Raw genomic sequence first — 13,195 nt, forward strand, 5'->3', positions numbered from 1 at the left:
CTGAATGCACTTATTAGAAAACGAAAGCAGAGAATTAAATATTTTATGTAATATATCCTATGTGTTACACGTATTATATCGAACTTGAACGGTTCATTCAAGAGCAATCGCGGGAAATATGATTGCGACAGCTGTCTGCTGAATCTTCTTGAGGATGTATGCATCGTACAGGTAATTGTGCAGCGATAGATAAAAGCACTCGTGCTTCAACGAGTATGGTCAGTGTGTTCTCGGACGTCGATCGGTGAACCACGTGAATTTTGTTCAGAATCGCTTCTGTCGTTACACGATTCCTTGAACATTCGATTAAGAATAACGTAATAGTTAAAAACCGTAGTGAAAAGTTTCAACCTGTTCGTCTTCGTCATCGAGTTCACTTGCATCGGATCCCTGTGAAAAGTATTCCTTATCTCTGGAATTCGTGAAGGTGATTTATTGGATTTTACCGCAGTTTAATATCGGTGATGATGAAATCGCAAGAATGTTTGATGTTACTTTTAACAGTGGTGCATATGGAACCTAAATATATAATATAATAATATAGTAGATATACTGTAGTAAAGATATGAATAAACGCGAGCGAATGAAGTAAGAGTAAAGGAATGTCTTGTGTTCTACACGCTATACATGTATATTCTATTTCAGATATTTTATATATATACTTATCCCAAAAATCTATAGTAGATATGCTATAGTATTATAGGTTTGAAAGGTGAAAAATTATTCACGGCTGAAGGTCAGGAATGGGCAAAATTTGCATCGAATATTACGTGACTGACAGTTTCAATATCAGAGGCAGTGTCTCTGATCTAACATATACATTTCATCTGTTTTGACAAATATAATTTTTTACTGCTCTGAGAGATTCAATAAATATAACTGCGACCAATAATTTTATCGATGATACCGTGTAAAACAAAGTAGAATGAATTGTTTATCGTTATCAACTTCATTTATGAATCAACGCAATTGTTTGTATTTCATTCTTTACATGAAACTTTCATGTGAATATTGCCATTACATTCATCTACGCTGAAGGTCGTACCGCTTTTAAACGGTTTCAATGGACTCCATGCATTCTTTATTTTGTGAACAAATATGCCATGAATAATATTCGATTTAGGACGATCGAAGATCCGGTACAAAAGTTTATGGGTTTCGTCGAAATAGCGGTAATTTGTAGGTCAACGGCAACTTACTTTCGTTCTGAGACGATGTGAATATTCCTCGATATTTTTGATGTCAAATTATGCGTTTTAATTGTCCGTATTTAAATCATTCGATCTTCTACTTGTGTAGCTACTTGTAATAGCTATAAACGTCGAATTAAGAGTCTTTACATTTTAGACCCTCGAAAAATGGATCATCTGTGAACATTTTTTCGACGAAAAGTACAAGCTTGATCATCCTCAAACTTGGCACCAATCTTTATCCGTTATTTAAAACGTCCTTACATTTTTATAGTTAAACAATCAACGTGTAGTGTCGCCTCTATAACTTCACGCGCAACCATTGCATTGTAGGATAAAGTGAGGAATAGCTGCGCGAAAAAAAATTCAAAGGAAAATTTTGTTTGTTAATATTCAAAGGTATCCCAAGAAGATTGAAAATAAAATTTGCTTATAAAAGTCGAGATTTTTCTTTAAGCTGAACAAACGGAAGTCTTTGAATTATAAAGTAATATGCATCATATTACATTATAAATAACCCTGAAATGTCTATTTAGAATCTACATAGAAGATTTTCTGAAACTTCAGAATACAAATAAAATATTATCTCGATCTGTCAATCGAAAAAAAATAGCGTGTAAAATGAAACAAAGGATTGATTAGACATTATTGAAACATTATTATTGTACACCCGACAACGTTAATTAAATTGTCTTGTTCCATGTACCTAGAGTCAAAAAATGCACGTAGATAGAAATTTTAAGCACCCCCTAAAAAGCAAGAAAATAAAAATGAAGAATGCAGCTGTAAAAAAAGAAAGTTCTATTTTTGAGGTATCTAAAGTGAAAAGACTACTTCAATAAGTCCATGGATCTATTGATTTATGAATAGTAGCTTTGAGAAATTAACGGATGCAAAATCCGGAAACATAGGAACACTGATTTGAAGGCTATAAACTGCCAATGGATTAATCAGATAACTTATCGTATATGTTGCAGGTTTCATTTAAAAGACATTCGCGCCGTATGCAACTACTCCTCGAAGAGGTTGAAACGTCTTATCGTCACCGACATCCATGACTTGACTAGATTTCTATTATCTCACGCATCGATAGCGAGTAAATAATCAACGAAGCAGTTGTAAACTGATAGAGCTTGGGTGTTTCAAGGAAATATCTCTATAAATACGTCGAATCTCCGGCAAGCAACGCAGGAGAAACTTCTTCATCGGATTGCCACGAATCTTTGTGAAGTTCAGGAAACGGAATCGACCTTGGCTGTACAACCAGAATCAAGGAAACCTAAATTCACGAGAATAATTCCCAAAATCATACCCTTGGCGCGAAAACTATAATCTCTGGTAAAATCGAAGAAGAATACGTAAAAAACAGACGCTTAATTCACAAAGAGGTTGTGGATGATAGAAGATGTTGCTGATGATTCGAGTGGTTCAGACTTTCCATTTCGATTTCTCTGCGGTTATTGACACGTGATTCTTGAGAATCTTCGCGGACAAAGCTACACTAATACGACGCAAGTTGAACTCTTGAGAAGTTTGTTAACAAGATAATACGGATAAAGGGACACAGGAAGCTGAGGAATCCGCTTTGCAAACGTTTCAGGAACGTTATAAAAATTTTATGACAGTTTTCGCAGATCCTATAAAAAGATTTCGGGGAAACATGTCTGGAAACACGCAGAAACTTTTCATATTGCTGCTCCATATTCTTTGCAACCTGGGGATTTGCATCGCCCATGAGAACAATGAAACAACTATACACTTCTTCCCTTTGGTATGTATAAGTATAACGTAGTAATGAGATCGGTAAACGAAAAAATAAAATATAGATTTAAACATAGCAACGTTATTGCCAAGTGACAAGTAAATATCTGATACAAGTCTTTATATATGTTACATAGTTTACATGGTTTTCATAAAAATATGTTAATTTATATAGAAATGATAAGTAATCATCTATGGTACATGTACTATTACAAATGTTACAATATAATTTATACACCCTGAATATAAGTGGTGGAAAGAAAACGAGAAAACACTTCCTTTTGTATTAAAATCATCAAAGTGCTCGAGATAGACCAGTCACTTTTTCACTCGCTGAAACTCAAAAATTTTAAATAAAACAATGAAAACAAATTAGTTTTTCTTCTTGACAACACAAATGTTTTCTATGCAACATTATAACTAGAATGTCACTAATACACGATTAAATAATAGCAAGATTTAAAAAAGAATTATTAATTAAAATTAAATTAAGGGTGTTCATACGTGCAGTTGATTAGTCTACAAAATATTCAAATATTCGAGTAATTGAATTATATTTAAATGAAATCATTCAGCAGATGAAACATTTGAATGCAGATGAAACTCAACAAGCAATCTCAGCTCTGACAGAAGTCCAACCATAATGATAAATAACAATTTCTAAAATTACGTCCAGAAATTCCGAATGTCCATTTCACTCTTATCACGATGATTTTCTAAATTCTATTGCACATTTTCTCACAGTGTGTGCGTTATAACGTATTTCATTACATCTCTGAGAAGAAACCTAATTAACATATTCATCGGTTTTGAAATTTCAATCTAAGGGAAAAACACACAATTGCGTATTCGTTGTTACAAAGTGCGATAAATATAGGCTCGTGTATGTTTCCAAGATTATTTTTAGAGATCTCGCTATCCATTTACCTCTATCTTTGATACCATTCGAATTTCCGATTTACGTCTGGTTCTAAAAATGAACTCCGTCGATTATCGACTCACCCAGTCAGAGACTGTTAACGATTATGCAACTATCGTCAAACGAGGCAAAGAGGAAAAACCTCGACTTTCATTACTATGTATGATTTAATTAGCACTGCTCGATGCAAATACTAAGCTTGATATTAATGTGTCTACTCGTTAAGTATCGACTTCAGTTCTGATGCTATGCGATTTCGTAAGCTAATGGTTCTTGGAGTTGGAAAACTTTCGATTAATTATCTTTCGCGTAACTTTCTCTAGTTGAGGTAAATTAAATCAGATTAAATTTTCAAGTAAATTACTCTTCTCTTTGGTAAAATATCTATTAGGTATTAACAAAATTTACGATGAAAGGATTAACAAATTTACAATTTTCATTTTCTCTAGTACAATTGCATTAAATTGATTCGTAATACACGTTACATATCATAAGAAAGGTTGTAACCACCTATCGTTAGTATTTTCGGTTATGCGAGCCGGAGAGGAGGTGACCGAAAGAGCCTCGCGTCCCTTTTGGGCACGTGGCTTATAATCACCTAACTTACAACGAACTAGTTGATTATACACCATCGAGTGAGAAGCAAAATATGGAGGGATGAAAAAAGGATACATATCAGTTTTTCATAATTCTCATACTTGGCCAAATAGGCCAAGTTAAAACCTGATATATTTGGCTCAATATGATAGTTAAAGCAAATATCACTTAATTTCCAGTCCCTTTAGTCGCCATATGTTTGGTTTTAACATTCATACTTTTATTAGAATATTTTGGCAGCCATATGGTTACTTGTCATAATATCTGACATCTGATGTAACAATAATACAAACTATCGAAAGTCAGGTTATTCCATAATTATAATTATAATTTCACATCAAGTTGACGTAAAATCCGTCATTGAACTTAAAAAGTGAACTTGATTTTATTTTGGAATCACGCTTTTTTATTCATTTCTGTTATACCTGGTACGTGGATTGAGGAATCTAGAACTTCTAGATTAGACTAGACTAGAAGAGCGTGTCAAGGAATAAAGAAGCCACTTGATGTGAATGAAACTCAGCTATCAGTTCTTTTATCAATGGATGGTGAAGCTGAAACCCTAGTAAGCTCCTTCTTATAGCCATCACTGCTATCGATGCATTATCTGTATGATTTTAGAGTCTGAAGTGTTAGAAAATGTTGCACTGAAATTTGATAACCAATTGAAAATGGTGACATCAATGTTACATTTTAAGAATGTTTCGAAACAGAAATGCAATATGTTCAGAACTAAACAGACGTACTTATTTGTTTTTATTTTTATGCAACTCTATTGTTAAGTTGAACATGCTCGGGAGCACCTAGACAATATGTAATCAATGAAATTATGGTGGAGCCATGATCTATATTTCACACCTGTCACCAGCGATCCAACGACGTCATTTTGACATTCGAATGACGTCGAAAAATTGGTCAATATGAAAGTACTAATTGGCATCAAAGACTACGTCTCATTTGACTTCAAGTTGACGTCACTCTGACGTCAAAAAAAAAGAAAAATGATTAAAGTCTAGCAGACCAAAATGTATTACGAAGTATTATAATGAGCAAAACTATGTTTATTTTGTTTACAATGTCCAAATTGGTGCAGATAATACTCCTACCTATAACATTACCTTTTAGAAGACAATGGAAATATTAACGGAAAATACTTTACTTTTATAGTATTCGAAAATAATTTCATATTAAGTATTAAGATGTCGTAGGAGTACTAAGCTTGTACTAAAAACTGGAAATTTATGTCTTATTTGATACATTACGATCTCTCTTGCTGAGTTAAGTTTATTATAATACTAGCGAGTTTGTTATGATATCGATGTCACGAATTCTCATTCGTTGCTCTTCCATGCATCCTGTAACAATAACTCACAAATTGCAATTTTCAAGGTGTATAATTGTTCCAGCAAATGAGCGAGATGCCAAGATAACCCAGCAGAATATTTCAAGGAAACTGAACTCATGAATATTTGAACATTCGAATGTACACTTTGTACTTCTTCTGTGTTTACATTTTCTGGTTACAGATTTTGACCAAGAATTTTTATAAATTCCTATAGGAATATAGAAGGAATAGATATAGAATATAGAAGGAATAGATGTACATATTAATTCGAATAACAGATAAACTCCGCGCAATCACGTATAGATCTTCGGATAAGGCTACTCTTAAAATTACTTCCGTTAGAGCTGAATTTTAAATTTTTTGATTTCATTTCTGATTCGATTAATTCAATTACCATGAAACAGTTTCCCATAGAGTTGAGCAACTAATTACATTGTGATTAGGTTTAAAATTGGTTAATGTAAATAATGATAATGTAGATAATGAATATTAGTAATCGATTAATCCAGCTCTTTTCGCTTTCACACGATATAATTTACTATTATAAATTGTGAAAATGACTTAATATCAAAACTCGAAACGTGTCAAATAGTTTCGAGACTGCCAAATATTGCCCTTTGGAACTCGATCGTTTCAAATTTCTTGTTATCTATGTCTATTGTGTTATACTGAATATTATACGACTAAGATTTGTATGAAAGCATTGTGTACCATAATTTTGCAGGAGAACATGACGATGATACCAGATGAATACAAGAATTTATCAAGGGTTGGAAAGTGTTGCCCGCCGGGCGAAGTTTTTATTAAAAATGGAGAAGATAAAGAAGGGTACTGCTCCGTTCCTCGATTACAGCTCAACCAAAGCTTTTCACCTTCCTTCAGTGATTTCAACAGAACTGGCTATTGGATTCCTGCTCAGAAGCATAGCGAGTTCGTTGTAATCTTTGGGGAACCTTGTAAACATAAAAGGTGACAATTTCAAAATTTAATTTCTCTTGTTTCGATAAAATATCCTTATCTCGCCAATTTAATACAAATTACCCTCTTGATATTCGAGTCGATGATCTCCTTCTCGAGGTCGATCCAAGTAGTTATCATTTTTTTTGTTCTATTCCCATGTTTAAACATTTGGAATGTTCTATAAAAGCATAGGAGAATTTCAAAAATAGAGACTGTACAGTAATAAAATATCATTCCATTCCTGACTTATTGGATTGATCCTTCAGAGCAATTGAAAATTATGCTAAATTATTTAATATTTTTAAATTAAATTTGGAGATGAATCGTCACTGAACTCTCCCTTTTTTAACAGCATGATTGTAGACTTATTAATCACTCCAATCGCTACAATCCTTGGCATTCCAAGATAAAGTCTTCCTCGATTCACTTATTTTGGATGGATTGGATCGTACTTCTGATATCACAATAAATAACATATTTTTGGTTGCGCCTTGTGATGCTATTTCGATTGTTTGTTTAAAGCTGTACTGTTTGCTGTAGTGGACTATCACTATTATGTAGTTTGGTTTTAAGAATAGACTGTCAGTGTATACGTGCGCGTGGTTAGGGTAATGGTTCTTAATATCTTTAAGCGCAAGGCGCGGTTAGGATAGCATTTTCAATCTTTTCGACTCGAAGCCCAATTCTACATCATTAATAATTATAGTAACAATTCAAGAGAACGTATCAAAAATTGATCGAGCTACCTTATTACGTAGCATCTTCACGTGAAATATTCTATATAAAAAGAAAAAGAAACAATTTTATATTGATTATGATTAAATGGTTATCCCAGGTACATCCTAAATCCGTGGAATCAAAACGATATCCATCATTTATTAATAAATGGATCTGTGTTTATACCGGATGAAGAGCCGTTAATGTTGATGCCCGGAGTTAATTACTGCATGGAAATTGTTGAATCATTTGGACTCATGACTTTCGTATGCTACGAAGGTAAGCATAAAAATCTGCCATTGTGACATTGACTGCTATGTTGGTCATTCGCCACCACTATGAACTTATTCTTGAAATGTTTACTACTAAAGTTTTTCACTTGGTAACTTCTAAATCTAGTTACCAATGCTAGAAATGTTATTAAATAACAATGAGTCAATTAACTATCGAATCTCTCTAGTTTTCATAGTATAGTTTGGATGGATGTCAAGGACGTTCCTAGCCATGGTAAACTTGCGTGGTATTCAACGTGATAACTAAACTGCGGATGTTGATGCGAAATTCATATTTTCAGAAACATTGAAAAAGAATTGTATTTTAAATGAAAGTTTGTCTCATCTTCCAAACGGCATAAAATCTATATAATTGTCGGTATTTTATATATTTTTACATTTGCACGCATTTTTATAGATTTACAGATGTTTTCATTCGCCATAAAGGCACAAACATCCGCAATGTCTAGTAATAACTTCGTTAGGTCAGAGTTGGTTAATCTTTTCCACTTGCTACTTTTTTACAAGATGAAATTGTCAACGACCCTCTTCTATGAAATATAGTTACTACGAATTCAACCATAGCATGCGATCGTAATAAGAGGATTGGCAATTTAAAGAAACACTTAAAACGTAATGCTTGAGATAAGCACATTTTTCGTGTAAAAGCAAGGATAAGATCATTTGTACTTTTTATGTTCAACGTTTTAAACAGAGCTAGCAATTCAAAGACCACCGATTTAACTCATAGATAATTGTCTCAAAAATCGAAAGTGCAATGAAATTAATTTGTCCTGCATCGTCGATTTTTGCATTAACATTGATACTAACTGTTTCAGACCTTACAACCATCGCATCTCCGCAATACAGTATTTACTCCGTGGGTCTTTTAATATCCGTGCCATTCTTAGTCCTCACTGTCGTGGTCTACTCCATCACTCCAAAGTTAAGAAACATCTACGGAAGACTACTGTGCCGTTACTGCGGATGCCTAGCAGTAGCGTTTACTACATTAGCGATAACACAACTAAGGGGTTCGCATATGTCGCAGATGGCGTGTACCAGTTTAGGTAAGATCGCATTCATGAAATGCATCTCTTACATTACTAGCGATTTTTCATTAAAAAAAAAAAAAAAAAAAAAATTGTGAACGAATCTCATATGTTTTCGCGTAACGTACTCTTGTAATATTTTCAAGAAATTATTAAAATTGACTTCAAGAAAAGTTAGAGAGTGCTTCGTGTAGAATAAAAAAATATTTTTTGTACGATGTGTAAACGCTTCATTCTTCTTGGCTACAATAGAAACAATCTTACATGTATGTGAAAAATACTGGGTAAATAATATTGTAAAAGAATATAACTTAACATTGTTATTAAGAGATGAAGAAGGCTAGAAGAAGTAAACGATTGCATATATTACGTTTTGTATCTTCTATGAAGCGACATTTTCTAACTTTAATGTTGTGACAACAATTTCGCAGAACCGAGAACCTTTTCTTCTTACTGTGTTTAGCACACTTTATGGTATATTATAAAGTGGCACGATACGAGTGATTCCTTTCGAAGATAGGCCAGTGGTCATGTGGGACCGATTAAAAAGCAATTTGCTTTTTCAGGGTTCGTCATCCAGTTCTCCTTCGTTGCCTGTTTCTTCTGGCTAAATGCGATGTGCATCGAAATGTGGTCACTGGTGCGTAGTCACGTGGATCGTGAAACCTACAAGAGAATGCAGCCCAGAACCATATTCCTTTATTACTCTTTATGGTGTTGGTGTCCCTCGGTGATATTTACCTTCGTTTTGATAATTGCGGACCTTACCCCGGCAATACCTGACACGTATACGAGACCTAACATCGTCAAAAACAGTTGCTGGTTAAAATGTAAGTAAAATTGAATTTTCTTTTCTTAATCTTTCACCGATAAAATTATACAGGAAGTCCCATAATTATTCCTGCCCCCTTCGTCTATTGAAGAAATTTGTTTAAATTAAACAATAAGATTGATATTTTCAAATAAATTTGTCATTATACATATACGTATAAAGTTTACATCTGCATATATTTATAACGAAACATTTATTTGAAAACATCAATCTTACCATTTAATTTAGACTTTTTTCAATAGACATACAGAGTACGAATACTTATGAGACTAAGACTACGTATGTTAAAATAAATTCGTGATTTATTTGATAGTGGCAGAAAATGACAGAAAATTGTTTGCAACTTTATGAAGAATGTTCTGCTTCTACTATTAAATACATCTCTAATTTATTCAGATTAACATATAATACAGAACTATGATATGGTTTATGGCTTGTTACGTCAACACAAACAATATGATGGCTATCAATCGATATGACTAACAATCTTAAACGAGAAATTATTAGCGCAACATTTCGGAGAACGTTACTTGAATACAGGAAGATGGCTTCCTAAAACACATTTAGTGACATCATGTTTCACTCGTGTTAAAACTCATTAGCATTGCTCTCTTATTAGGTACAAATCTATGCAATTTCAAATGATCATGTATTATTCATTTATTTCCAACGAACTTATTGGCAATTCAATACTCGTATTTATTTGATAATATTATTTTATGTTTTGAACGACAGAGCGACAATAATTATTTAGTTTTATTGAGTAAACGAGGAAGGTTGAAGAAATTTATTTAATTTTAATTTTACAGTTTAATTTTACATTTTGTTTATTTATTCACAGCAAGTTTTAATCCATCGAATAATTTTATACTTGTCTTTCCAAGTCGCAAACATGATTGGCATTTGCGTACGCTATTCTTCGCCAACTAATGTGTGCTCTGCTCTTGTGTTTTCTTTATACGATTCAAACTGCTAGGTGCCGTCGTTAGTAAAAGTAAACATTAGTTGACGAAGAACATAGTACGCGGAAGATGCCATTTGTTTGCGATTCATAGAAACAATTATAAAATTATTGCTCTACGAATAATTAAAGCTTAAAGAGACATTCAAATATGGCTTTGGCCAATTTTAAATACTTCTTCTTAACAAACAGAAAATTATATATTAAATTCAATACTTGTACTGTATTACGCTTTGTTTGGGATTAAAATATGTATTTAAATCTTGAGAAAAGATTCTTCGATTTTTGCTACAATTGCATACCCCCCCGCTCTCCCTTTAACCCTTCACGTTGACCAATAATCATCATCGTTAATTCTTTCGATCATCTTACAGCCGACGACGAAGTATTGACAGTCTTCTACCTGTTGACCGGACTGCTTCTTTTCGGGAATATAATTCTCTTCGTTAAAATGTTCATCAAACTGAAGAAACACCAACAGAAGGTTGATGCAAGTATCCTGTCGAGAAATGATGAGTCCGATCATCAAGATATGAAATATTTGAGACGCCTGTCGATAATGGCGTGCATTAGCGCGTTCATCTGCTTCTTGATGACCTTCAATTGGATGTCGGAGCTGATATACTGGCTTGTGATCAGACATTCGTTTGCCTGGACGAGTTTCGACATCGTGAACGCTTTTCAAGGCGTCCTTATCTTCGGCTTGTTTGTGCTACGAACACCTCAGAGGCACTACGCTTGGTACAGGATACAACAGATACGCGGCATCGATGCTGCGAAACCAAAAACGGAAGACATGGTGACGTATTTGTTTCCAAAAGAATTGAGATCGATTTCAACGGTTTAAGTGCGCGCGATGAAGAGTCGTTGCTATTACCTCAAGTTGCTTCAAAGTTCCTACGAAGAGACATACAATTCCAGTGTGACTTCGCCATTAAAGCATCGTGACGAGTTATGAAAACTCGACAATTTCGATGAATCTGCTTTAACCCGCAAAGATGGTACAAAATTATTGCTCTGCAATATTGCAGGTATATTCACAATATTGCAGCAGTATGTTTGCGCAACATTATTCTGAAAATATTTTAAAAATATTCTGACAATATTACAAGGCCTTCAAGTATATAAGTTTTATATATATATAAACTGCTGCAATATACATATATATAACAACTTAATTTTGAAAAGTTATTCTCAGTAATTGATCAATGAAGAATAATACTGTGATATTCTGCTTGCATATTTCGCAATGACGTAGTTTTTATCTGGATTTTTTTCACATTCTATAATTCAAAGAATATTAGCGAATGTAATTTGTTAGGAATATAACATTTTTATTTATTCAATTTTTTTAATGAAAAATTTTTTTAATGAAAAAAAATTGTTAGTGTTTGAATAGAAATAGAAATATATACCTGTAATATTTTGAAAGTCTTCGGTCATCGTAGAACGGTAGTTAACATTTCATAAATATTTATATTTCATTGTACAAAATGCGCAATGTTGACTGTTATTATTTAAAAAAAAAAAAAGCGAAATCGTATCATAGGAATTCTAATTTCCGATCGGGGATTATTTGAAATAATTTATTAAAGAAAATTGTTACTGTTCAATGCAAATAATTCGAACAATTTTCTTAGCATACTATTCGAGCGAACGAAACCTAAATTTCTAATGTATACGAATATATTTAAAATCTTACATCGTGTTCGATGTGTAGATTTCACGCGAACGATACAAGAGGTTTGCAATCGCTGACATTTTATTTATTTTGGCTGTGATAATGTCACACGCCATGCCAAACGTGTATTGTAATTATACTCGCAGTGAGGCACAATTTAGATCTCATAGACTGAAACAAATATTGAAAACATTATTTTTCAATAAAAGCCCAAATTCGATTATGTAAATCAACTTAGGGTACTGGTCTACCAGACTCGAAACTGCGTTTAAAATTAATCTATGCTGTTTTACAAAGTCATTAGTGTTTTCGGACAAAAAGAACATAATTCTTGGAAATGCTTGTTACATAAAAATGTCTGCAACTCGTTTTACAATTGGATGTGCAAGTCGTGATGTCTGTATACCTATTGCATAATAGTGAGAAACAGGATAGGATGTGTTGTGACCTTACATCGAACATTTACGTTCTACGAATCCTGCAAGTAATATTAAAGCATTTTTCACGACTTCTATGTACAAAATTATCTTCTCGAGTACATGAGATATCATTAGTTCAAAAATCACGTAGTATTACTTCCTTCATTTTTCATTCATAATTTACATAAAGTCGCATGTACAAGTCATGTATATGTATATAATAACTTACCGAAAGTCGTACATCCAATAAAATACATAACATAGCATACTACAATATTTTGGCTAAAAACCAGAATGTTATCTTGTATATAAACATTTTCGTATTTTACTCAATAAAATGTTCGAATAACTTTATATTAGTTTTAAAGCCATATTGTTTGTACGCTAATATTGTATAGCGGCCATATGTTATAGTAATTTTGTATTATTTATTTATATTATTTATAAATTATTACTCACAATTACAGACAAGATATGGCGTCCTGTAGT

General features: G+C 33.1%; 1 protein-coding gene across 1 annotated transcript; it reads left to right on the forward strand.

Moving 5' to 3' along the window:
- The first annotated feature begins 235 nt into the window (after positions 1-235).
- LOC128880855 (G-protein coupled receptor Mth2-like) lies at positions 236-13,181 on the forward strand. The gene is made up of 7 exons (XM_054131355.1): positions 236-427; positions 2,168-2,961; positions 6,537-6,781; positions 7,608-7,768; positions 8,601-8,831; positions 9,380-9,643; positions 10,981-13,181. The coding sequence occupies exons 2-7, from the start codon at positions 2,809-2,811 to the stop codon at positions 11,451-11,453; spliced, it is 1,527 nt and encodes a 508-aa protein (XP_053987330.1). The 5' UTR covers positions 236-427; positions 2,168-2,808; the 3' UTR covers positions 11,454-13,181.
- The last annotated feature ends 14 nt before the right edge of the window (positions 13,182-13,195 follow it).

The sequence above is a fragment of the Hylaeus volcanicus genome, chromosome 8 (assembly GCF_026283585.1).
Source record: "Hylaeus volcanicus isolate JK05 chromosome 8, UHH_iyHylVolc1.0_haploid, whole genome shotgun sequence".
In the NCBI taxonomy this organism is placed as follows: Eukaryota; Metazoa; Arthropoda; class Insecta; order Hymenoptera; family Colletidae; genus Hylaeus; species Hylaeus volcanicus.

Coding starts and splice junctions, on each gene's coding strand:
- LOC128880855 (XM_054131355.1), top strand. CDS start 2,809: ATGACAGTTTTCGCAGATCCTATAAAAAGATTTCGGGGAAACATGTCT. Junction 2,962..6,536: donor CTATACACTTCTTCCCTTTG/GTATGTATAAGT, acceptor ATAATTTTGCAG/GAGAACATGACGATGATACC. Junction 7,769..8,600: donor GACTTTCGTATGCTACGAAG/GTAAGCATAAAA, acceptor TAACTGTTTCAG/ACCTTACAACCATCGCATCT.